The sequence below is a fragment of the Hoplias malabaricus genome, chromosome 16, assembly GCF_029633855.1.
Source record: "Hoplias malabaricus isolate fHopMal1 chromosome 16, fHopMal1.hap1, whole genome shotgun sequence".
NCBI classification, from domain to species: domain Eukaryota; kingdom Metazoa; phylum Chordata; class Actinopteri; order Characiformes; family Erythrinidae; genus Hoplias; species Hoplias malabaricus.
This window is the reverse complement of record NC_089815.1, coordinates 12,542,789-12,565,874: the sequence shown is the minus strand read 5'-3', so window position 1 is coordinate 12,565,874 and position 23,086 is coordinate 12,542,789. Positions and strand designations below refer to the sequence as shown.

The following is a 23,086-nucleotide window of genomic DNA, read 5'->3' as shown; positions in this document are numbered from 1 at the left end:
TGTTCCAACTGGCGAACTTGCATTCTTTATGACGTTTGTACACTACCTAGTGCACTCGAGAGAGAACACTAATATATTCATTGTTCGTGGCTCCAAAGTACCAAAGAGACCTATTTATATGTGTATTTATTTAATCATTTGTACACCCATGTCGAATGTATGGAGAGGGAAAAAAAGTCCTCTTTTCATTCGTCCTTCGAAGGACACGCGAATATATGACACAATATCGGACACTCTTTCCGGTGACGTCACGACGCAGCCTCCTTAGACCGTTTCATTTGTGTAACCTAGGTTACTAAGAAGCAACCTTCACAGTAAATATTGATTAAATAAAAGAAAGCAAAAATACATACGAATATTTGCAATTCCAAACATTACAAATGTTCTTTTCAAGTCTAAAAATAGATCGACCCAGAAAGATGTAGAAAACACGCAATAAAAATGTGTTCAATAGATTCTGTTGTCCTTATAGGATAGAATAAGCTGCCTTTTATGATATAGTTTTGTAAGAAAAAAATATTTGTACCATCATGGATAGAGTCACACCCCTTAAATTCAGAATTTGAATTGATCGTTCCAAATTTGTCACAAAAATCAAAAATCAGATTAGGAAATAAAATGATTATCATCATCAAGTAACTGGTTAAACCACACAATGTTATTATTAAACCACACTTGTGAGAACAATGACTTACTTTTGTAAGTGTGTACGTGTTGTTCCAAAGTAAAGACTGATGAGGTGAAAATTTTTGTTAAATTAATAACCAATATAACAAAGCGTGTGGAACTTTGACAGTTTTATAGGTAGTTTATTAACATTGTAAGGGCACATAAGCAAAATAATTTTACTCACCAATTGTTCTGAAAACAAAATTGGGCATAAAATTCCACATGCTTGAGGGTTTTTGAGAAGTTGTAATCCAATTAATTTTAATAGTTTGATTGAGAGTGATGGGTGGTGTGGCAGATAGTGTTGCAGTCACACAGTTCCAGGAACCTGGAGGTTGTGCGTTTGAGTCCCGCTCCAGGTGACTCCCTGTGAAGAGTTTGGTGTGTTCTCCCCATGTTTGCGTGGGTTTCCTCTGAGTGCTCCAGTCACCCCCCACAGTCCAAAAACACATATTGGTAGGTGGACTGGCAATACAAAAAGTGTCCATATGTGAGAGTTTGTGAGTGAATATGTGAGTGTGTGCCACCCTGTAAGGGATTGGCGCCCTCTTCAGGGTGTTTTCCCCTACTTGCGCCCAGTGATTCCGGGTAGGCCCCTGACCCATCGTGACCCTGAATTGAATATGTGCTTACAGACAATGAATGATTGAGTGTGATGAAATCCAAAACATTTTATTCTATTCTGTTTTTTTAAAACATCTTTTCTTACTTAAGGAGATTTGTTTCCCCAAATAAAGTTGAACATGTTTTTTCCAATTGTGTTATTGTTGATTTAGGTACTTCGAAAGAGGAAAACATGTATGCTGACCTAGAGAGAGGACACATCCTACTTTAGCCGCAGCCTAGGCTTTGGCTAACGACAGCGTGTGTGAGGTAAACAACGTGGCGTCATCAGCCGTCGTCGTTCGCAGAAGCGTCCAGAAGAAGATGGCGGCGTACATGAGACTTTGTTCTCCGTGTGGTCGGGCACACAGATTTGGCGATGCAATAAGAACTGCATTACGGTGTGAGGCGCTTACACGAAGCGGCAGCAGCCCGAAAAAAATATCCGTGATTTGTCCGCGGACACAGTCTCCAGCGGCGGGCATTGGGATCTGGAGACGCGTCTCTGCAGCCGGTGTCAACACCTGGAGACGCGCTTGTGCTGTGCTGCCCCACGAGAGAGACGCCTCGGCTCATGGTTGCAGGCGATTTGTGACGGGGAACAGCTGCCGCGATTCTGGGTCCGGGGTTGGGGCTCTGTCCGGAGATGATGAACCCGAGAGCGGTGACGCTGGCAGCGACGACGCGGGAGGAGAAGGATCTGGGGGCGGAAACGGAGCACCACAGATGACCGCTTTAACACCAATGATTGTGCCCGAGGTTTTCCCTAATGTACCGCTGATCGCAGTGAATAGAAACCCCGTTTTTCCTCGATTCATCAAAATCATTGAGGTGAACAATCACACAGAGATTTTTTACTCCGGTAAAGTTGGTTTCATATTCGCATATTCAGATTTCTTTCTTCAATAGCTCTCAAACGGTGCATGCCTTAATGACTTAAAACTTGCAAAGAATAAATATTTCATTACAAATTTCAATAGCTTTTGAACCTTTCATGATATTGTTTCTAAACCAGTTTTATTTGATCAAGTGCCACCCACATGACATACTACAACTCTTATTTTGGCAAATTTAACCATTGCTGGCCCGTGGTGATACATTTTTCATTAAAAATTTCAATAGCTTTTGAAGGTTTTATGATATTGTTTCTAAACCAGTTGTATTTGATAAAGTGCAACCCACATGACATACTACACCTTTTATTTTGGTCAATTTAACCATTGCTGGCCCATGATGATGCATTTTTGAGAATACTTTTCAATAGCTTTTGAATGTTTAATGAAATTGCTCAAAAAGAACATGTAGCTGTTTGAATGAAGTAATGGTGGGGTAGGCAATAATTTGAGCAGCTTTTTAAACAGGTTTTAAAATATTTTTATCGACCAACTGTCAATATTTTGCAGAATGTAAGTATATACACACAAAACAACAGCAATAGTTATAATCCAAAAAATTACTTTCAATGTAAAATGTCTGCTCCAGCTTTCTTTAAATGTATCCTGTGGAAACACCAACGTTTTGCATACACCTACTGTATGTACACCTCTGGCAAAAGTTATGTCTCTCATGAGTCAGACAACTTAATTTTTACATTGAAAGTAATTTTTTTTTTGATTATAACTATTGCTGTTGTTTTTACATGTTGTTTCAATGTAAAAATTAAGTAATGAAATATTTATCACCACGGGCCAGTAAGGGTTAAATTGACCAAAATAACAGGTGTAGTATGTCATGTGGGTTGCACTTTATCAAATACAACATGTTTTGAAACAATATCATAAAACCTTCAAAAGCTATTGAAATTAATAATGAAAAATGTATCACCACGGGCCAGCAATGGTTAAATTTGCCAAAATAACAGGTGTAGTATGTCATGTGGGTGGCACTTGATCAAATACAACTTGTTTTGAAACAATATCATAAAACCTTCAAAAGCTATTAAAATTAATAATGAAAAATGTATCACCACGGGCCAGCAATGGTTAAATTTGCCAAAATAACAGGTGTAGTATGTCATGTGGGTTGCACTTGATCAAATACAACTTGTTTTGAAACAATATCATAAAACCTTCAAAAGCTATTAAAATTAATAATGAAAAATGTATCACCACGGGCCAGCAATGGTTAAATTTGCCAAAATAACAGGTGTAGTATGTCATGTGGGTGGCACTTGATCAAATACAACTTGTTTTGAAACAATATCATAAAAGATTCAAAAGCTATTGAAATTTGTAATGAAAAATGTATCACCACGGGCCAGCAAGGGTTAAATTTGCCAAAATAACAGGTGTAGTATGTCATGTGGGTTGCACTTTATCAAATACAACTTGTTTTGAAACAATATAAAACCTTCAAAAGCTATTAAAATTAACAATGAAAAATGTATCACCACTGGCCAGCAATGGTTAAATTTGCCAAAATAACAGGTGTAGTATGTCATGTGGGTGGCACTTGATCAAATACAACTTGTTTAGAAACCATATCATCAAAGGTTCAAAAGCTATTGAAATTTGTAATGAAAAATGTATCACCACGGGCCAGCAATGGTTAAATTTGCCAAAATAACAGGTGTAGTATGTCATGTGGGTGGCACTTTATCAAATACAACTTGTTTAGAAACAATATCATAAAACCTTCAAAAGCTATTGAAATTAATAATGAAAAATGTATCACCACGGGCCAGCAATGGTTAAATTTACCAAAATAACAGGTGTAGTATGTCATGTGGGTTGCACTTTATCAAATACACCTTGTTTTGAAACAATATCATAAAAGATTCAAAAGCTATTGAAATTTGTAATGAAAAATGTATCACCATGGGCCAGCAATGGTTAAATTAGCCAAAATAAGAGTTGTAGTATGTCATGTGGGTGGCACTTGATCAAATACAGCTTGTTTAGAAACCATATCATGAAAGGTTTAAAAGCTATTGACATTTATAATGAAATATTTATCACCACGGGCCAGTAAGGGTTAAATTTACCAAAATAACAGGTGTAGTATGTCATGTGGGTGGCACTTGTTCAAATACAACTTGTTTAGAAACAATATCATCAAAGGTTCAAAAGCTATTGAAATTTATAATGAAAAATGTATCACCACGGGCCAACAATGGTTAACTTTACTAAAATAAGAGGTGTAGTATGTGGTGTGGGGTTGCACTTGTTCAAATACAACTTGTTTTGAAACAATATCATCAAAGGTTCAAAAGCTATTGAAATTTGTAATGAAAAATGTATCACCACGGGCCAGTAATGGTTAAATTTATCAAGGTAAGAGATGTAGTATACATCATGTGTGAGGTTCGTCACCTTCGTTTTTACTGTGTAGTGTAGTTTGTAAACGGTCCCTTAGCTCTGCTAAGGTCCCTTAGCTCTTGCACTTGTTCAAATACAACTTGTTTTGAAACAATATCATCAAAGGTTCAAAAGCTATTGAAATTTGTAATGAAAAATGTATCACCACGGGCCAGTAATGGTTAAATTTATCAAGGTAAGAGATGTAGTATACATCATGTGTGAGGTTCGTCACCTTCGTTTTTACTGTGTAGTGTAGTTTGTAAACGGTCCCTTAGCTCTCGCGGAGATTGCGGCAGCCCATAGAAAACAATATATTTCGTGTTTTTTAAATGGCAAACAATTCTGACATTAAGGGAGTTGTAGTTGCTTGTCTTGGATCCCAAAAACAATACTTTGCAAGTCTTAAGTCATTTGCATGCACCGTTTGAGAGCTATTGAAGAAAGAAATCTGAATATGCGAATATGAAACCAACTTTACCGGAGTAGATTTTTTTTAAAACAAAGGAACATGGTGAAGTGACATATATTTCAAACTCAAAGATGTAAAATTTATTAACACGTACAGTTATGTAAACTAAAGTATATTAATAATATGAATAATATGGCCTTTACAATCTATGTATCTTACCAATCAACAACAAGCAGCACACCTAAAGTCTTAAAAATACTTTCAATACATTGGAAATTATTGAGAATTTTTTTTAAAAATCAGTGGTTTCCAGCACATTGTGACACGTAGTAGTCGTCTAACTGCAGACAGGGTTCATTTAGTCCCCTTACAATAGATGATGTGTTTCCTCACTGTTTCATCATCCAAAACTCTTGCAACCCTGTCTAAATGGACTCCTCCTGATTTTTATTGATGCACATATTTAAGAGGGCATTTCTAAATGCTTAGCTCTTACTTTCTTTCCTTTTTTTACTATTAAAATTTTATTTATTATTATTTTTTCCATCCAGCAATATGAATTTCTACAGATTTTCCTAAACACATATTAAGTGATATATATATATATATATATATATATATATTGAAGAATTGTTTATTATGATTCACTTATAACATTTATTTTTATAAAGTGAAAGCAGTAATAATTGATTTTAACCAGACCATTTGCCTATATGCTTTCATCCCCTATAATTAAACAGACTATTTTTTGCCTCTACTGTTAAAACAGGTATGTGTAAACAGTTTGTGTTCTGATTGACTGGCCTCTGTGGTGCTTCATTTTGAAAGCATCCTGGCCTTCAGCCATAGTAAGCATGCCTATCATTGCCTTACCTTGATCTATTGTAATTTGTGTAAGTTTCGCACAAAAACATTTTTTTCTTAGTAAAAGCATGAAATTCATAAGATACAATCATTTATGTACTCTCTCTCCAGGTGAAGAATAAACAGTTGATGGATCTCCTGAGGAGAAAAGTACAACTTGCTCAGCCCTATGCTGGAGTATTTCTGAAGAAGGATGATAAGTAAGTATTTGAGTGAGAAAGAAGTTCATAGTGCATACGTTTCATGTGGATGTGAACAGATCACACATTTTTCTGTTTTGTTGTCAGCAATGAGTTGGATGTAGTGGAAAATTTGGATGCTGTGTACAACACTGGGACTTTTGTTCAGATACATGAGATGCAAGATCTTGGAGATAAACTTCGAATGATAGTAATGGGACACAGAAGGTAAGAAGCTGGGTTCACCACAGTCCTAATGCATAGATTTTCATTCATTCATTGTCTGTAAACACTTATCCAGTTCAGGGTCGAGGTGGGTCCAAAGCCTATACCCGGATTCACTGGGCGCAAGGAGGGATCACACCCTGGAGGGGGCTAATGCATAGACTTGTTTAATTATAAATATTAGTGATGCATTGGCATAAAAAACCTTGGCTAAACTCAACATATAGAAATACACACAAAACGTTTTAATAGACGTAAAGTTTTCTATATCATTTGAACACAGCAGCTGTACAATTTCATAATAAATAAAAGAATAAAAAAAAAAATAAAAAAAGAAATTCTCAAAAATTACTTATAATTTAAATCTTTTAAATTGACCTCCCTGAAGGTTAAGAAGGCCTTTTCCATCTTTATAAAAGTACTATTCAATTTATTCATGTTTTTCTTTGTACAGCAATATGTAAACTATTTTACATTTTCACTATTTAAAATTAAGAACAATATTAGCCATATTATGTTTTAATAACTAATGTTCTAATATATATATAAACCTATGAGAAGTCTTTGATAAATGTACATGCTGATAGGGTGTGTACCAGTCTATTTAATATATTTGTTAACTCTGAATTAGTAAAAAAAAAAAAAAAAACTAATAGTAAAAATCTTTATCTCAGGTTTCAAATGTTTTGCAAATTTAAAGAAGTATGGTGAATAGAGTAAAAGTGAACAGTGAATTAATCAGTGTTTGCTTCAAATATTCTTCAGTGCAAAATCCTTAGGATAACATACATTTGCATTGTACTGTGACTCTCCTTAAAGTAAATGACACTAATGTAGTGGAGGGATTCCAGCCTTTATTAGTTCTCAGTGCAGCAGGTCTGATAGCACTCTGTAAACCCTACATGAAGAAGAGCATCTTTTGGAGCATTTAATGAGACTGCATTTTAAACGCACTACACAGCAAACAGTTGTGTGTGAATTTAGTTCCAGATATGCAATTTTCCCACTATCAGTTTATTAAAATTTGTATTATAATTTAAATTTTTTTTTTCATCATCAGTTAACCAATTCATTCAAATAGCATGTCTTTTACCATGTTGTAGCATATTTCCACATAATACCCCTATTAACTATCATTAAAGATAATTTTATCAGGACCATCAGTCCATTCATCATGAGTTTTAATAGAAAAGGCAAAAGACTGCTGGTGTCTTTAAAAATATGTGTGATAAAATAAAAATATAAAGGAGTCCATGTGGAGATATAGGGTTTGTTCCAATGATGACAGAGTTGTTCATTAAAAAATAAATATATAACCTTGGTTGATGCAACTATATAAGCTAAATTTGAATTTCTATACATTGTGGTTTAGAATCCGGATTACAAATAAATTGAACATTGATACTGATGAGCAAGTGGAATCCGAGTCAGAGTCCAAGACTCCTAGACGGAAATCGAAGAGAACTCGTAAGGACGTTGGCTCTCCTGCTGAGGCGATGCTAGAGAGAGTCCAGGATGCTGAGTTTGTGGTGGAGGCTGTTCCTCTTTCCAGCCCCAATGAAGTGCTCATGGTGGAGGTAGAAAATGTCAAACACGAGGACTTTCAGGTCACAGAAGAGGTCAAGGTACTTTCACTATAAATGTGTGTGTTGTATTAATTGTTAATATAGCTTTCTTTGAACCAACCCACTTATTATTCATCTCCTTGTACTCTGTTGACCAGAGTAGAATAGGCTTCCCTTTTGACTTTAGATTCATCTCAATCTTTTCTCACAAAGCAGCTGAACTTAATAGCTCTGTTTCACTGTTTGCAGATGAGCAACACAAGTCCTTGAACATAGAATGTTTGATGATTTACCCATTGCTGCAAGCACCTTTGCTTAGCTATCATGTTATTGGAAGCTAATATCTTGTGGTGAGCTGACCCTGCTTGCTAGCTAATGTGTAATGTTGAGTTACTCCCACTAGCCAACATGTCAAGGTGACATAGCTCCATTAGCTAATGCATCACAGCAAGCTATCCTCATTAGAAAATGCATCCTGTATTGGCTTATATGCCAGGCTACTTCAGAGCACGCCACTAAACCTCCCCAAACTGGGAGAGATTATACATGTGGTATCTCAGCAGTTGCTCACTGGAAAAGGCAGACATATGTTTGTAATCTTACATTATACAACATTGTGAAATAATAAAAAAAACATAATATAAGAAGATGAAATAAAAATAATAGAAAAAGGTACAGGTATTTCCCCTAACTAAAGGAACTGAATATCTACCCTTGAAGGTACCACCACGATGATAGTTTTTCCTAGCATTTGTTCATCAAGAACTGGAAAAATTTCTCAGTGTAAATTTATATTTTAAGATATTTCATAAAATCTGAAGCAGTGGCGGCAGCAAATTTGCTGTGTTGCTCCCATAGTGGACCAAAAGTGCATGCTTCAGATTGTCTGACTGGCAGATGACTGATGGGGGATCTGTCAGTTAGCAAATATGGTGCTATTGGTGCTTCCGATGACTCACTTCTGATTCATAGAACAGGGTCATAGAATATGGCATTGGTTAGCTCACTTGGTAAGCCCAAAGTAAGGGTAAGCCCTTGGTAAGTTTAAAGCTGTTATGTGACCACATCAGTTGTGAAAGAGCTCTATTGAAATAAATTTGAACTGAATTGTGTTCTTCTAGGCTTTGACTGCAGAGATTGTTAAGACCATCCGTGATATCATTGCACTGAACCCCCTCTACAGGTAGTGTATTATTATGCTAATCATTAATAACACTGCATGGACAGGAATGCTGTGTGATTGTTTTAATAAGGTTGGTATCTCCAAAGCACTAAATGATAGAAGACAAAATGTGTATAAACTGCTTGTTAAAGGGTGTCTATCACTGAAAACAGAGTTTTGTGTATTACCTGATACTAAGGTTTTTGTACATTTTCTAAATATGCTTAAAAATTCCAGAAATGATGTTTATCCACATTCCATATAGGGAAACTGAAAACTTGCAAATTCATGTGGAGTATTTTTTAGCCTAGTGTATTTTTGAATGAGACAGGACCAATCAGAACAGAGTGCAAAGAAAACATTTCACCTTCTTTCACTGATGAAAGAGGTTGTATTTACCTGGTGTAATCCCAACAATTGTTGTTACTAAACCCAGTTCCTCACTGACCCCTAGGTCAACATCTGTCATGGTATTGAGCGTGGGTGAATTACATGTGTGTGAAGTACCATTTAATGTGGACAAACAGGCAACATTTTTCTAGTCCATGGTTATTTCAACAAGACAATGCCACGTCTCATTCTGCATATGTTACAGCTGTGGCTTCATAGACACTTTGGACTGTCCTGCCTGGTCAGTGAAGAAGTTTTAAACAAGAAATATTCCACTTGCAAAACTGCAACAGTTTGTATGCTCAGTTAAAAAAAAATAAAATGTGTTTTCTTTTTTTTTGTGTGTGTGTGTTAAGTGTTTTGCAGGTATCAAATTCAAAATTTTTAATATTGAAAAATAATATTAAGTTAGTTATTAAAAACCTTGGAAATGTGGGGCGTCAGATTGTATGTCAGTTTAATAAAGGTTTTAAGCAAATGAAGAAATCACAGATCCCTGTGTTATTACATTTTACAAAATGTCCTAATGCTTTGGAAATTGGGTTGTAGGAGTGTAAAGATATAACAATTTGTGTGTTCTACAGGGAATCTGTTCTACAAATGATGCAGGCTGGACAGAGAATAGTGGACAACCCCATCTATTTGAGTGACATGGGGGCTGCTCTTACTGGCGCAGAGTCACATGAGTTACAGGACGTTTTGGAAGAAACCAATGTAAGTTGAACAAATATTGGCTAAAAAGATCTCTTACCGGGTAATCATTATTCATCTGCTTGTCCGATATAATAACAACACAAAAGGGCCAATTCCTGGCTAAGCAATATACACAGCCTCTGATATCCACAACTAAAATATTTTTTGGTATATAGAATTGAAGAAAGTCTTCAAAATCAAGAAAAAATAAGTCTGCATTCTTAAACTTAGACCTCAAAGATTTATTTTAGTACAAAAAACTAAGCAAGTTCACAGAAATGATAATGCTGTCCAATGTAATTGTCCAATTTGATATCCATTCTAAAAATGTGTTAAACAGCACTGTCTAGGCTCTAAGAAATTTAAACATGACCCGCCAGAAAGATACCAAACACTTCCCCTGTCCCCATTTGCAAATCAGAGAAAAAAAGTTTTAAACAATATATAACCCATTTATTTTGATATAAATAAACTGTAAATTCTGGCTATTTTAGTAATAAAATACTGTAATTGGACCCTGTAATTGAATCCTGCCTTTTGGTAAACAAGACACAAGCAACCTCATTTCTGGAAAAGTTGCGATTTTGCTGAATTGCAATAAAAACAAGAATGAGATTAGTTTTTTACTTCTCTTGACATGTTATTTTATATTCCCATTATAAAGAAACATAGAATTCAGTTGCCTTCAACAGATTCAAAGTGAGGTCATAGGCAGTGTTTATAGAGCAATGGTCCCCAAACTGTTTCTGAAGGGCCACTCCTTTGTAGATAAGATTATTCCAAGTCCACCACACCAGAGTATTATTTTTAGGGTTTTAGTGTTACTAGTACTAGTAATATAAATAACTGCTTACTAAAATCACACATATAACAATATATGATATTTATAAATTATTTTATATTAATATAAATATTTATAATTTAATAATTATAAATATTATTTGTATTTGGCTAAGGTGTGTCCTGAGTGTTTTTGAATTTGAAATTTTTCTTGCAAGAATAAAATGCAGATTCTTGCTATGTTACATTTTCAGATACCTAAACGGTTATATAAGGCCCTCTCACTACTGAAGAAGGAATATGAGCTGAGTAAACTGCAGCAGCGCCTTGGCAGAGAGGTAAATTGTTTAATTATGAAACTTATTATGGTTCGGTATTGGATGAAACACCATGTTCTGAATGATTAAATGTAAGTGATTAAATTTCCACAATTGTGGAAATAAGCCAAAATAATAGCTAGCTCTATTTAAAAACAACTATAGGACTTGTAGTGAGCTCCAGTATTTCAGCCAGGCCTAGTGGGTTATACTAAATAGGTCATAGGATCCAGCATTTGCCACTAGTCAGTTTGTGATATATCTGCCCTGTTGGATTTCCCCCAGTCAACTGACAAGTGCATTAAGACAGCCACAAATTGTCTAAGAGAGTGTCCTAAGTGTCCACTGTGTCAAGAGTCACCTGGAGTTTGTCTCTCTGGAGTATCTTCATGCTGGCTTCATGTTTTCTAAAATTATGTATCTGTTTTGCAATCTGATGGACAAATCTGAGTTTAGCAAATGCCAGGAAAATAATACTGTCTGGTGAAGGAGAGGTAGTGCTTGGAAATTTTTTACAATTTGGATAGGCCCTATTGTTCTTGTAAAGGTTAACATTAATTCTACAATGTAACAGCAAACTGCATAATTGTCTAAGACATTGTGGTCATTTCTTTGCTTCCAGAGAGTAGCAAATGAGTGTGAAAATTTTAGCCTTAAATAGAAAACTAGGAGAACAAAACAGTTAGGGTCCAAATGCTCAGTCTACTTCTGTTGTTGGCTAGATTAATTAATGCGTCTCTGCTCTCTAGGTGGAGGAGAAGATCAAGCAAACTCACAGGAAGTACCTTCTGCAAGAGCAGCTCAAGATCATCAAGAAAGAGCTGGGACTGGAGAAGGAGGACAAAGATGCCATTGAAGAGAAATTCCGTGAGAGACTGAAGGACCGAAATGTGCCTGAACACATCATGGAAGTCATTAATGAGGAGCTAAACAAACTGAGTCTTCTGGACAATCATTCATCTGAATTCAAGTAAGCTGGAAGACATTTATTTTTTTCTAGAAAATGGTGCAATATATTTTGAATGAGCTTACATAATATAATATGTAATGTCTTCACTTCATATATCTTTGCAAAAACACCTACAGAGAGAGAGAGAGATTAACTCTTCTGACATGCCAGAAGTATAATTTGTGCTGCATTTGGTTGCAACGATACTGAATCTGCCACTGTCAAGCATTTTATATGATGATTATAGAAATGCCCAAAGGCAAAAGGGTATATTACACTGTCAAGCATGTGGCCAAAAGCCTGTCCTCAAGAGGTGGACAGCTAGAGAGCTTGAAATGCTACAACAGTGATAAATCAGAGATAGAACAGTGAAAATCCAGGGCTCTTGGGTTCACAGGAAATAGGAGGCAGCAGTCATGCATCAAAACAGCAAAGAGGACATACACAGATAAACTGAAGGCTATGCCCTTGCTAAAAAAACTAACTTCAATAGCTCAGCAATTACAATGTGAGTACACCAACCACCACCTTCTCCTTAACTACCTCCAGTAGACCAAAGGCTTTTGAGATGAAACAGTTCTTTTGCAGATTTGAATATGCAAAGGAGGTTCCCCAGTCATACTCATTCTCTCCTGTCCTTAAACACCTGCCCCCGCCCCCAGTTTGGATCCCTCAGCTATTCCCCATACTCACCATCAATATGCCTTGATGTTAACAGGCTTTTCAGAAAACAAAAAAGTAAGGAAGGCTAGATCTAATTTCACCATCAACACTTATTTTTCTAAAGATATTTTCAACAAATCAGTAGAACCCCGTGCTTTTCCAATGTTCTTTAAAACTTAAATTAGAACTTTAAACTTAAACTACTTTATCCTCAGCCTCAAAGAGACACTACAGGACTGGTCAAGTAATCTTTAAAAGCTTGGACATTAAGCAAACCCATTCCACACACTTTCAACCACCTACCTCTGGAAGAAAGTTCAGTGTGATCAATTCCACCCCAACTAAATGCTAAGTTAGCATTTTTCCACAGAACTGTGAGACTCATGGACCACTGAGGACAACCTACACTCCTTAAAAGAGCCCACAACTCCACCAGAAAGCATGTTTGCACTATTGTTCACCTTTTTTAAAATTATGCACAATAGATAAGAATATTGGAATACAGAAAACAAAAACAACCATAAACAAATAATAAAAAAATAATGAAGGGAAAGTACAAAAAAGCCCATAGGGCTTATACTAGGTACTTTCCCAGTTTAGTCTAATTAAAATGTCATGCATATTGTGTTTAAAGATTTATTTGATAGTTTACTACATACTGCAACCTACAACTTTGTCTTGAAAGCATTTTTTTCATGTTTTTACCCATTGCATTTATTATGTAGATCAAGAAATTTAACTGAATACTAACTTTCATTTTCTATTGCACCCTAGTGTTACAAGAAATTATTTAGATTGGCTGACCTCAATGCCTTGGGGAATCAACAGTGTGGAGAACCTGGAGCTAGCTAGAGCCAAAGAAGTGCTAGAGGAGGATCATTATGGAATGGAAGACGTGAAGAAGCGCATTCTTGTAAGCTGATCCTTCATTAATAAATATATCTGTTGTTTTATTAAAAACATGTAATACATTAAAATCCATTAATTTTCTTTGTTTTCATACAGGAGTTTATAGCAGTCAGCCAGCTGAGGGGTAGCACGCAAGGAAAGATCCTGTGCTTCTATGGACCACCTGGAGTAGGGAAAACCAGCATTGCCCGCTCCATTGCCAGAGCACTTAACCGAGAATACTTCCGCTTCAGTGTTGGAGGCATGACCGATGTGGCTGAAATTAAGGGCCACAGGTTGGTTTTGTGGAATCCAATATTTATGCAATTATTGCACTGTTGTTTACTAAGCATATAATTTCTTCATGTTTTTACATTGTAGGAGAACATATGTTGGAGCTATGCCTGGAAAAATTATTCAGTGTTTAAAGAAGACGAAGACTGAGAACCCACTTGTTCTCATTGATGAGGTGTGTTCTACACAGCAGCTAGTAGCTGGCAGCCAGCTACCTCTAGGCAATTATACAAGGCCAGGTTTATATAGGAGAAACATGGGGGGGGATATATATATATATATATATATATATATATATATATATATATATATATATATATAATTATTCAGTGGATGTTATTGTACAATAAAATTAATGACAATTTAGCAGTTCTTTTTTAAACAGCAGGACTATTCTAATAAACAGTTTTTTCAATGAATGCTCTCCTCATTTGTTATCACTCTTCAATCTTTCAGCTGATGGCGTTGCACAGGGTTGGAGTTCATATAGGAAATAATGTATACTGTAGAATAAGAAATGGTTGCTGGTAATTGAAAATGATATATGTGATAACAGCTTTTTTTTGGTTCAGTGTACCTAGTGAAACATTCCTGTATGACAAGAATACCCCCAATAGAAATGCCCCCGGAAGAAGAGTGGCAAATTGCTTAGCATTTTCAAAATGAAGAAGAAACCCAGTTATTGATATATTGATATATAGGGAAATTGCTTCTCTTCATTTTACTCATCTGTGGCAGTGGACATACAAACACGCACTAGTGAACAATTCTTCACACACACACTAGGGGCAGTGAAAACACACACAACAGGAGTAGGTTGCCAACCACCTCGGCGTCTGGGTAAGGTTAGGTGCCTTGCTCAAGGGCACTTCAGCCGTGAATTAATTTTTTTTCTTGGTGGTCATGGGAATTGAACAGACAATCCTCTGCTTCAAGCTTGCTTGTCTAAAGGAACTCCAGTTAAACCATGCTGTACATGCTCCCCCCCCCACCCCCCAATGTATTTCAGTGATGCCTTGAAGTTGGTTGATGAGTTAGACAGTAAATGTGAATAATATTTCTGTCATGATTCCCTTTACAAATCTAACAGGTGGACAAGATAGGCAGAGGTTACCAAGGCGATCCATCTTCTGCACTCCTAGAGCTTTTGGATCCTGAGCAGAATGCACATTTCTTGGACCATTACTTAGATGTGCCTGTGGACCTGTCCAAGGTGCAGTTGGTGGTGTGCATTAGTTTAGTTTATATTTTGTTATGAAAGGACCTTTGGCTTAATGATGCTTTGGTTTTGTGTCTTCCATCTAGGTTCTGTTTATTTGTACTGCCAATGTTACAGACACCATTCCAGAACCTTTAAGAGACCGAATGGAAATGATCAATGTATCTGGCTATGTAGCTCAGGAGAAACTGGCCATTGCAGAGGTATGAAACTGCATGACACAGTGATTTTTCACTTATTTGATACAGAATTAAAATAATATTACACTGTCATATATTTAGTTTTTTATTTTGCTGCATCATATTTGGTCAGTAATATCCTTGTTTTGATCTGCAGAGATACCTGGTGCCACAGTTAAGAACACATTGTGGATTAGATGAGCAAAAGACAAGCATCTCTTCTGAAGCTTTAAATGTTCTCATCCGGCAGTACTGCAGGGAGAGTGGGGTCAGGAACCTCCAGAAACAGGTGGAGAAGGTCAGGACCAAATCCACAATACAATTTTTGACTTTTGAGCATACCGCAACCCTGAAATGGATTAAACGGAAAAGACGATGATAATGATGATGACTTTTGAGCATAAATCAAATTTTTAGAAATGTTGTGTAATACTGTTTTTGTTTGTTTGTTTGTTTGTTTTCATGAGTATATTAAATTGATTATACTTTCTGTCTGCAAATATATATATTCTTGGCAAATATAGACATTTGACTAACTACTGTCAAATGCCTGCAGGTATTTCGAAAAGCAGCATTCCGCATTGTTAATGGCCAGGAGACTTCTGTCAACATAACTGCTGAAAATCTTCAGGACTATGTTGGGAAGCCCCTCTTTACAGTGGACCGGATGTATGATGTTACACCGCCTGGAGTGGTCATGGGTCTGGCATGGACAGCTATGGGTAAAAGACAACATTCAATACAAAAATTAAGGCACCTAACAGTGCTCTTTTTTTCTTCCGTTTGAAGTTCAGTTTGTCTGTAAATGACAACATAGATTATAGGAATTCCGGGTAAATACCAATAATTGTTTTATCTTCAAGTGTATCATCATTGAAATAAGCAGTCAAAGCTAATCATTTTCATCTTGGAAATTAAGTATTCCAAAAAGAATTTTAAATGGGCAGATTCAAACAAGGGTTTTAATCATCAAAAACCTTAAGAACCAGTCATGTCAAAGTCCAGTTTGGGGCTTTCAAGCTGCATATGAACAGGTTTATGAGGACATAGAGGCGCAGGTAGTGCAGACATTTCTTGAATTATTATGGCTCAGTTTACAACTTTTCTAATCAGATAATATGCATAAATAGGGTTTCAACATAAATCGTATACTGAATTAGACATTTTGATTTTAATTGAGCATATGTGAAACAGCCAGCTAGCTGAGCAGTAACCCTCAGTCTGCAACATGATATAAAACTCTTCATTTGTTGATGCAATTACCTTACAATTGGTTTATTGGAATGTAACCCCATCATAGCTTGAGGAGCCTACGCAATTTCACATTCATAGATCAGTGCATACTAAATAAAATCAAAGGTGTAGAGCAGAGGTCTTCAAATTCAGACCATTGATCCAGGTTCTAGGCTGGGATTTTACAATGGCCAGCTGATATGACACTATACCTAGTGAGTCAGGTGCATTAGCAGTTGCAGCTAGTGTCATATGAGCTTGCAATTTTAACATCCCAACCTGGATCCAAGTTCCGGATTTGGAGATGTAAGGGTACATATTATAGCCCTTCTCCACAAATTAACACAATTCACAAGTGTCAAAATACCACAAGGTTTAAACAACACAGCACAATTTCCCCTGAGTTTAAATGTCCCTTTTCAGAATGACTGGATTCAGTACCTGTTCATTTAAATGCAAATGAGGCACAGTTAACATTCAGCGCTAGCCAAGGATTGAGGAGTGTCTAGTACAGTTAAGATGAAAATATAATGCACAAAATGGCAGTGTAAAGGTTGATTTTAAATGTTCCACACATACATGCAAATTGGATATATAATTCAAATTCAGTAATTCCATTTACATTTGCAATTTGAATATTTTATGAGTATCTCTTTAAATAAAATAAAATTTGAAGACTAGCATTTATATTTGAATTAACATGCTTCTTGTGACCATGCAACAGTTGTGTCCAATTAATAATTAAAAAGTTATGCACATAATATGCATTTGCATTTAGTGAGAAATTATAATTCTCAAACTCACCATCATATAAGAAAGATAGCAAAATTCAAATGTTAAAGGGAAAACAAGGCCCCTTTAATTTGATATAACAATATCAGTCCAACTGCTCTCAGTCCTTGTTGAAAATGCTTGGGAAAATACAAACCAAACAGATTCCATTTCCATAGACTTTCCCACCCGCCAATCATGCCATCGGTGTGGGGCCAAAGGCATGCTTAAAGTTTTAAATAAAAACATGGCAGAGGAGTTGAATGAGAGCTATAGAACCACTTGTGATGCTTATGTATTTAGGTGAATAACGTTTTGATTATTTAGAAAAAATATTGCATGGACACATAAAACATTCAAATTGTGAAATACCTTTTAATTTCAAAGCATCCTAATCTGTATGGAAATGAAACATTAATTATTTGCAAGTATGAGTGTAACATTAAAGTTCAAGCTTTAAAGAATTACAATACCATTTTGTATATTACATTTTAATTTTGTTACTAATATGCTTCCATACAAGCAAATACTTTTTAACTATTTTCACTTTATTGTCTTTCTTTTTTGTTCCTGTTTTAACCATACTTAAACAGTAAATGTAAACAAATTTCTTAACACTCATGGTTGTTTTACGGTGTTTAGCCTTTGCATTCACATAAAGGTGGGTGCAGCACTGTAATTGGAGATAATTAGATGAGCGGGCGGTATAATTCTAAAGTCTGCACTTAGTCTAAAATGCAATTTGTGGGTAGGTAGGCTACAAAAAAAAATTAATGTGCAGAAAAAAAAATGTCTTAGTATGACCTCTAAGGAATTAAGAAACTTTTTTTGGAAATTATAATCTAAATTTCTAATTGTGATATAGTTTTTTTAGGTGTTTATTTGTTGACAAGAGTGGGACACTAATATGTATTTTACCAGTTATACAGTAATAAGCCTTGGCAAATAGCAGCTGCTTTTTCAATTTATTAGCATTTCTGAATAAAATCTAGTTAGACTTAATTTGACAATGTATCACACAACATCCTAACTTCTCAGGTGGTTCCACACTGTTCATTGAGACATCCCTGAGGAGGCCAAATATCTCAAAAGAAAAAGATGCACCCACTGAAGGCTCACTTGAGGTCACAGGGCAGCTAGGAGATGTGATGAAGGAAAGTGCAAAAATTGCCTACACCTTTGCTCGCTCTTTCCTCATGAAGGAGAAGCCAGAAAATTACTTCCTTTTGGGCTGTCACCTGCACCTGCATGTGCCAGAGGTAAGGACATAAATAAAATATGTTTTTTGGATAAAATTTTGTTTTCCTATTTTTATTACACCTGGCCTTTGTACCACAGAGTTTTAGGGCCATGGCACTGGAAAAAAAGATTCAGTGAATAATCTCTGTATAATTCTGAGAAAAAAGGTCAGTTTATTCAGAGAATAAAGTCAGAATATTTAGAGAAATACTGTTTTGGGTTATTATTCATATAATATGTAGACAGACAGATTCGCAGTCTGTGCACCATAGAGTGAGTTGTGAAAGAAGCAGTCGGTGAACAGAATTATTTATTAAATACATCCACACGACATGACAACTAACCCTGTTAGTGCAGCCCCTGACTGCAGTGCATACGGCATTAGCTGATTGTATGAGTCCATGAGCCAGATTCAGGGTTTAAAAACTAATCACAATCTGTGACACACAAATCCTCATGTGGCAGAGGACTGAGTATTTATTCCTGAAATCTATACCCTAGTATGACTTCAGCAACACACTGCATTCATCAGTTACACTGTGGTTGTGTCTGCCCGATTGTATGTACAGCGAAATATTCCGACACTATTCTTAGAATTATTTGTAGATTATTCTCAGATTTCTGACTTTATTCTCTGAATATTATTTATTTATTGCTTTCAAGGCCGTGGCCCTAAAATGGCATTGTACATTTGTACATATTCACTAATATGGATTTTTCAATCCGGTGTATCGGGCACTGGCCACTATAGATATAATTTCTATATTACTGCCTTATAACATGGTCTAAAAAGCTTATTGATGATGATTAATTATATATTACTAGCTATAGGTAATATGCTATGTAGCATATAGCAGTTGAAATTGATGTGGTGGTGTTGGTATGTGTTGCACTAGTGTAAGTGGATCAAACACAGCTTTACTGTTGAAACCCCTCAGTGTCACTGCTGCACGGAGAATAGTCACCCAATAGAAAATATCCAGCCAACATCGTCCTGTGTCCAGTGATGCAGGACTAGAGAATGACCAAAACAAATTTGACAGCAACGGATAAGCTACTCGCTCTGCCTCTAAAAGGTGGACCAACAAGGTAGGAGAGTGGAGAGTGGGTGGACACAGTATTTAAAAACTCCAGCAGCATTGCTGTGTCTGATCAACTCGTACGAGTGCAACACACATTGATACACCATCACCATGTCAGTGTCACTGCAGGATTGGGAATGATCCATCTGCTCTATGGTGGTACTGTAAACAAAGTATGGTCCTGTATGGACAGTAAATGTAGAATGGAGAAAATAGGCAGCAAGGAGACAAAGCAAGCAATTAATTCTTCAAATGTGGTAGCACTGTTTAAAAGCTGTAATGATTTTAAGCAGCAGGAATTTATTTTTAAATGTTTGGTACTGTTTAAGCAATAGAATCAGGAGAAAAAAATTGGTCATCCCAGTAACAATAATAAATAATGTAATCATGATAACTGACATCAATGTGTGCCCTTTACATCATATTCTCATTGTGTAGTTTTCTTGTCTAAATGTTATGAATGTGTTTAGGGTGCTACCCCTAAAGATGGACCAAGTGCAGGATGTACCATAGTAACAGCACTGCTGTCATTGGCCACAAGCACCCCTGTGAGACAGAATGTGGCCATGACTGGAGAAGTGTCCTTGACTGGGAAGATTCTGCCTGTTGGAGGCATCAAGGAAAAGACCATTGCAGTGAGTTTCACAGGGAAAGTATGCTATGAAGAACACTCAATCTATAGAATTACAAAATTTCCAAAAAACGGGACATATCAGATGTTTCAAAAGCACTTAATCAGCTCTGCATTGGGTTTAAACATATGTACACAACTCTGAATAAGGGAGAGACATTTTCTCCATTTATTACATTTCCACTCAGATTTGCCAATATAGTGCAGAGTATTCCTAATTCAGATGTATCTGAAGACACCAAATGTATTTGATTTCTCAGCTGCAAGCAATTAACTTACAAGATTTCAGAGAAACATATCTTCATATTTTAAAACAAGAGAAAGCAAGTGTCCTCTAAAGAATAGAATGACATAACATGGACTAACACACTATTAATTAGATATTACAACCCCCAGAAAAAATGACAGAATGACCACACTTGGAGGATATTTGTCCAAGTTGTTTACTTTGTAGCAAATATGCAAATTAGATATGACACGAAATAATTTAATATCTTAATATTCTGGTATGTAAATGAGATTGCATAAAAGAAACTGTCATTTTTATAGTTTTTTTTTTTTATTCTTAAAATTAAAATTCATTGTGATGCTTAATTGACTTACAAAATGGAGTTTCTGTTGTTACTAATCTGGGCTCAGCAATGCAGAAATTGCACTATGCAAATTTGGAGGAGGGTAGGGCTCCAGGCAGTTTGGGCATGTTGAGTGGACATGAACTTACTGAGGAAAATATTTCTCTTTTCTCTGTAGCATAAAGCATCATCATACTGAAAAATTACTTCATCCCCAATCATATGCTCTATTAATGAAATGAGAAAAGTACACCAAACTTGCAATGTACACCTGTGGTAAATGCCACTTGACATGTATAATGAGTGGGGAAGGGTTTTTCATGTGTCCTTAGAAATGTTCCAGACAATAGAATCAGTATCATCTCTGAAGCCGGTGCAAATTCATGATTCATCACTAAATATCACTTTCATCCAATTAACATTTCGTTGGGCATTTCTAACCCATCGCATCCAACCAGTTGCTTAGTTTTGTCAGAAACTGTCCAATTGTTCTTTCAAAAAACTAAATGCAACATCTTCAGTAAGAACTACCTTTTAATTACAGACTAAATCTACATTCTTACATTTGTGGAGGCATTTTATAAATTCAAATTACCTGATGATTTAAATTGTTTTGTACAGAATTGAGTGATCCAGTAAATTTTCCCTATACTTGAGATGGAGAAAATATACCATTAATTCAAATAATTCATTTTATTTACAAAGCCAAAATATTTAGCTTTTAATATTTTACTTCATCTGTGATTTCATGGCTATTTAAGTGGGCAGGGGGGTGTTCTGAAACATATATAGACTGTATTTTACAATTATCTTTTCAGGTTATCACAAAGTGAAGGTGCCTAGTGCCCCTAACGGTTGACAAGATACTTTTGTACTGAATTCACTGTTATAAAGACTTCTTTATTTCTTATTCAATGTTATTTTTTTTTCACAGGCAAAAAGAGCTGGTGTAGACTGTATCATACTTCCTGCAGAAAACAAGAAAGACTTCTCAGACCTGGCTGATTACATTAGAGAAGGCCTTGAGGTGCACTTCGTTGAACATTATGAGGAAATTTACAAGATCGTATTCCCAAGAAAATGAACACCCTAATTATTTTTAAAACATTGGTAATGCTAGATTGTGCCTGACATCTGAAGAAAGCTTCAATACCAGACAAGGTTCTTTCTACCAACGCTTACTGACCTTCGTTAAGCTTGCTTTGTGGAGTCTCACCATTGGCACCGTCTCTGAATGCAGAAAGAAAACCTGCATATTTGATCTCTGTAGATCAAGTATTTATCTGAAGATGGTGGAATTCTGAAATTGCTGCTGTGCAGTCTTCTATTCTGCAGTTGGGAAGAAAAATTCTCAACTAGGAAATGATTCTTTTCCTTTAAATCATTCAAAATATTGTCCAGCTTAAGTAGTGAATGCTGTGTCTTATTCGTGTCATACCTTGTATTCTTTTGAACCATGATATAAAAGTTGAGTTCTATGGCAAAAAAACAGAATAAAAATCACTACTGGTTTTGATTTGACAGTACACCAGATGTACCGCATGAGCAAATTTTTTTTATCTTAAACCTAGTGCTGTCAGTCTAATTGGCAAAAATGCTTTTATAATTAAACATGTGTAAGTAACAAAGAACAAGTACCTGTGATGTTGTGGTCCATATACCTTAGCCATCAGTTGTCACCCTCCTAAGCACCAGCATTTTAGTAAATACAGGAGGTCCTTGGCTTACGTCAGTCATGAGTTATGATGTTTCATGGTTATGACACATCTCCCGTTTACTGTATAAAGCCTTATTTCAACTTAAGTGGTTTTGCGTCAAACGCTGCAACGCGAACTTTGTGTTTGGTGTGCACGGCCGAAGAATACACAGTTACGCGGCTCGGAACCGAGGATAGGTGTTAGGATAAGTGCTTACAGTATGTTATGTACAGTATCTACGGATGTTCCGACTTAAACAGAAAATCAGTTTACGATGCAACTTAGGAACGGATCAACGTTGTAAGTCTGTATTCCCGATATGCTCCCTCCAGTGGCCAAGCGGAAACCATATCACAAACTCGCATTGAGCTAAAATTAATAAATAAATAAATAAAATGCCCAACTTGCATCAGAAAGATTATCTGGGTCAGCAACCAAAGGTTTGTTCCTTAGGAGTAATCGGTTAAAGCTCTTAATTGCTTTATTTAACACTGCATTTTGCAAAGTCCTAAAA

General features: G+C 36.0%; 1 protein-coding gene across 1 annotated transcript; it reads left to right on the top strand.

The window, feature by feature from the left end:
• Window positions 1-1,530: 1,530 nt before the first annotated feature.
• lonp1 (lon peptidase 1, mitochondrial) lies at window positions 1,531-22,574 on the top strand. Its single transcript, XM_066648019.1, has 18 exons — window positions 1,531-2,103; window positions 5,956-6,044; window positions 6,132-6,251; window positions 7,621-7,873; window positions 8,935-8,996; window positions 9,950-10,079; window positions 11,093-11,176; window positions 11,905-12,125; window positions 13,542-13,680; window positions 13,773-13,951; window positions 14,037-14,124; window positions 15,040-15,162; window positions 15,255-15,371; window positions 15,505-15,645; window positions 15,904-16,069; window positions 18,390-18,610; window positions 20,143-20,307; window positions 21,810-22,574. Exons 1-18 carry the CDS (start codon window positions 1,597-1,599, stop codon window positions 21,957-21,959), a joined length of 2,955 nt encoding a protein of 984 aa, XP_066504116.1. The 5' UTR covers window positions 1,531-1,596; the 3' UTR covers window positions 21,960-22,574.
• The last annotated feature ends 512 nt before the right edge of the window (window positions 22,575-23,086 follow it).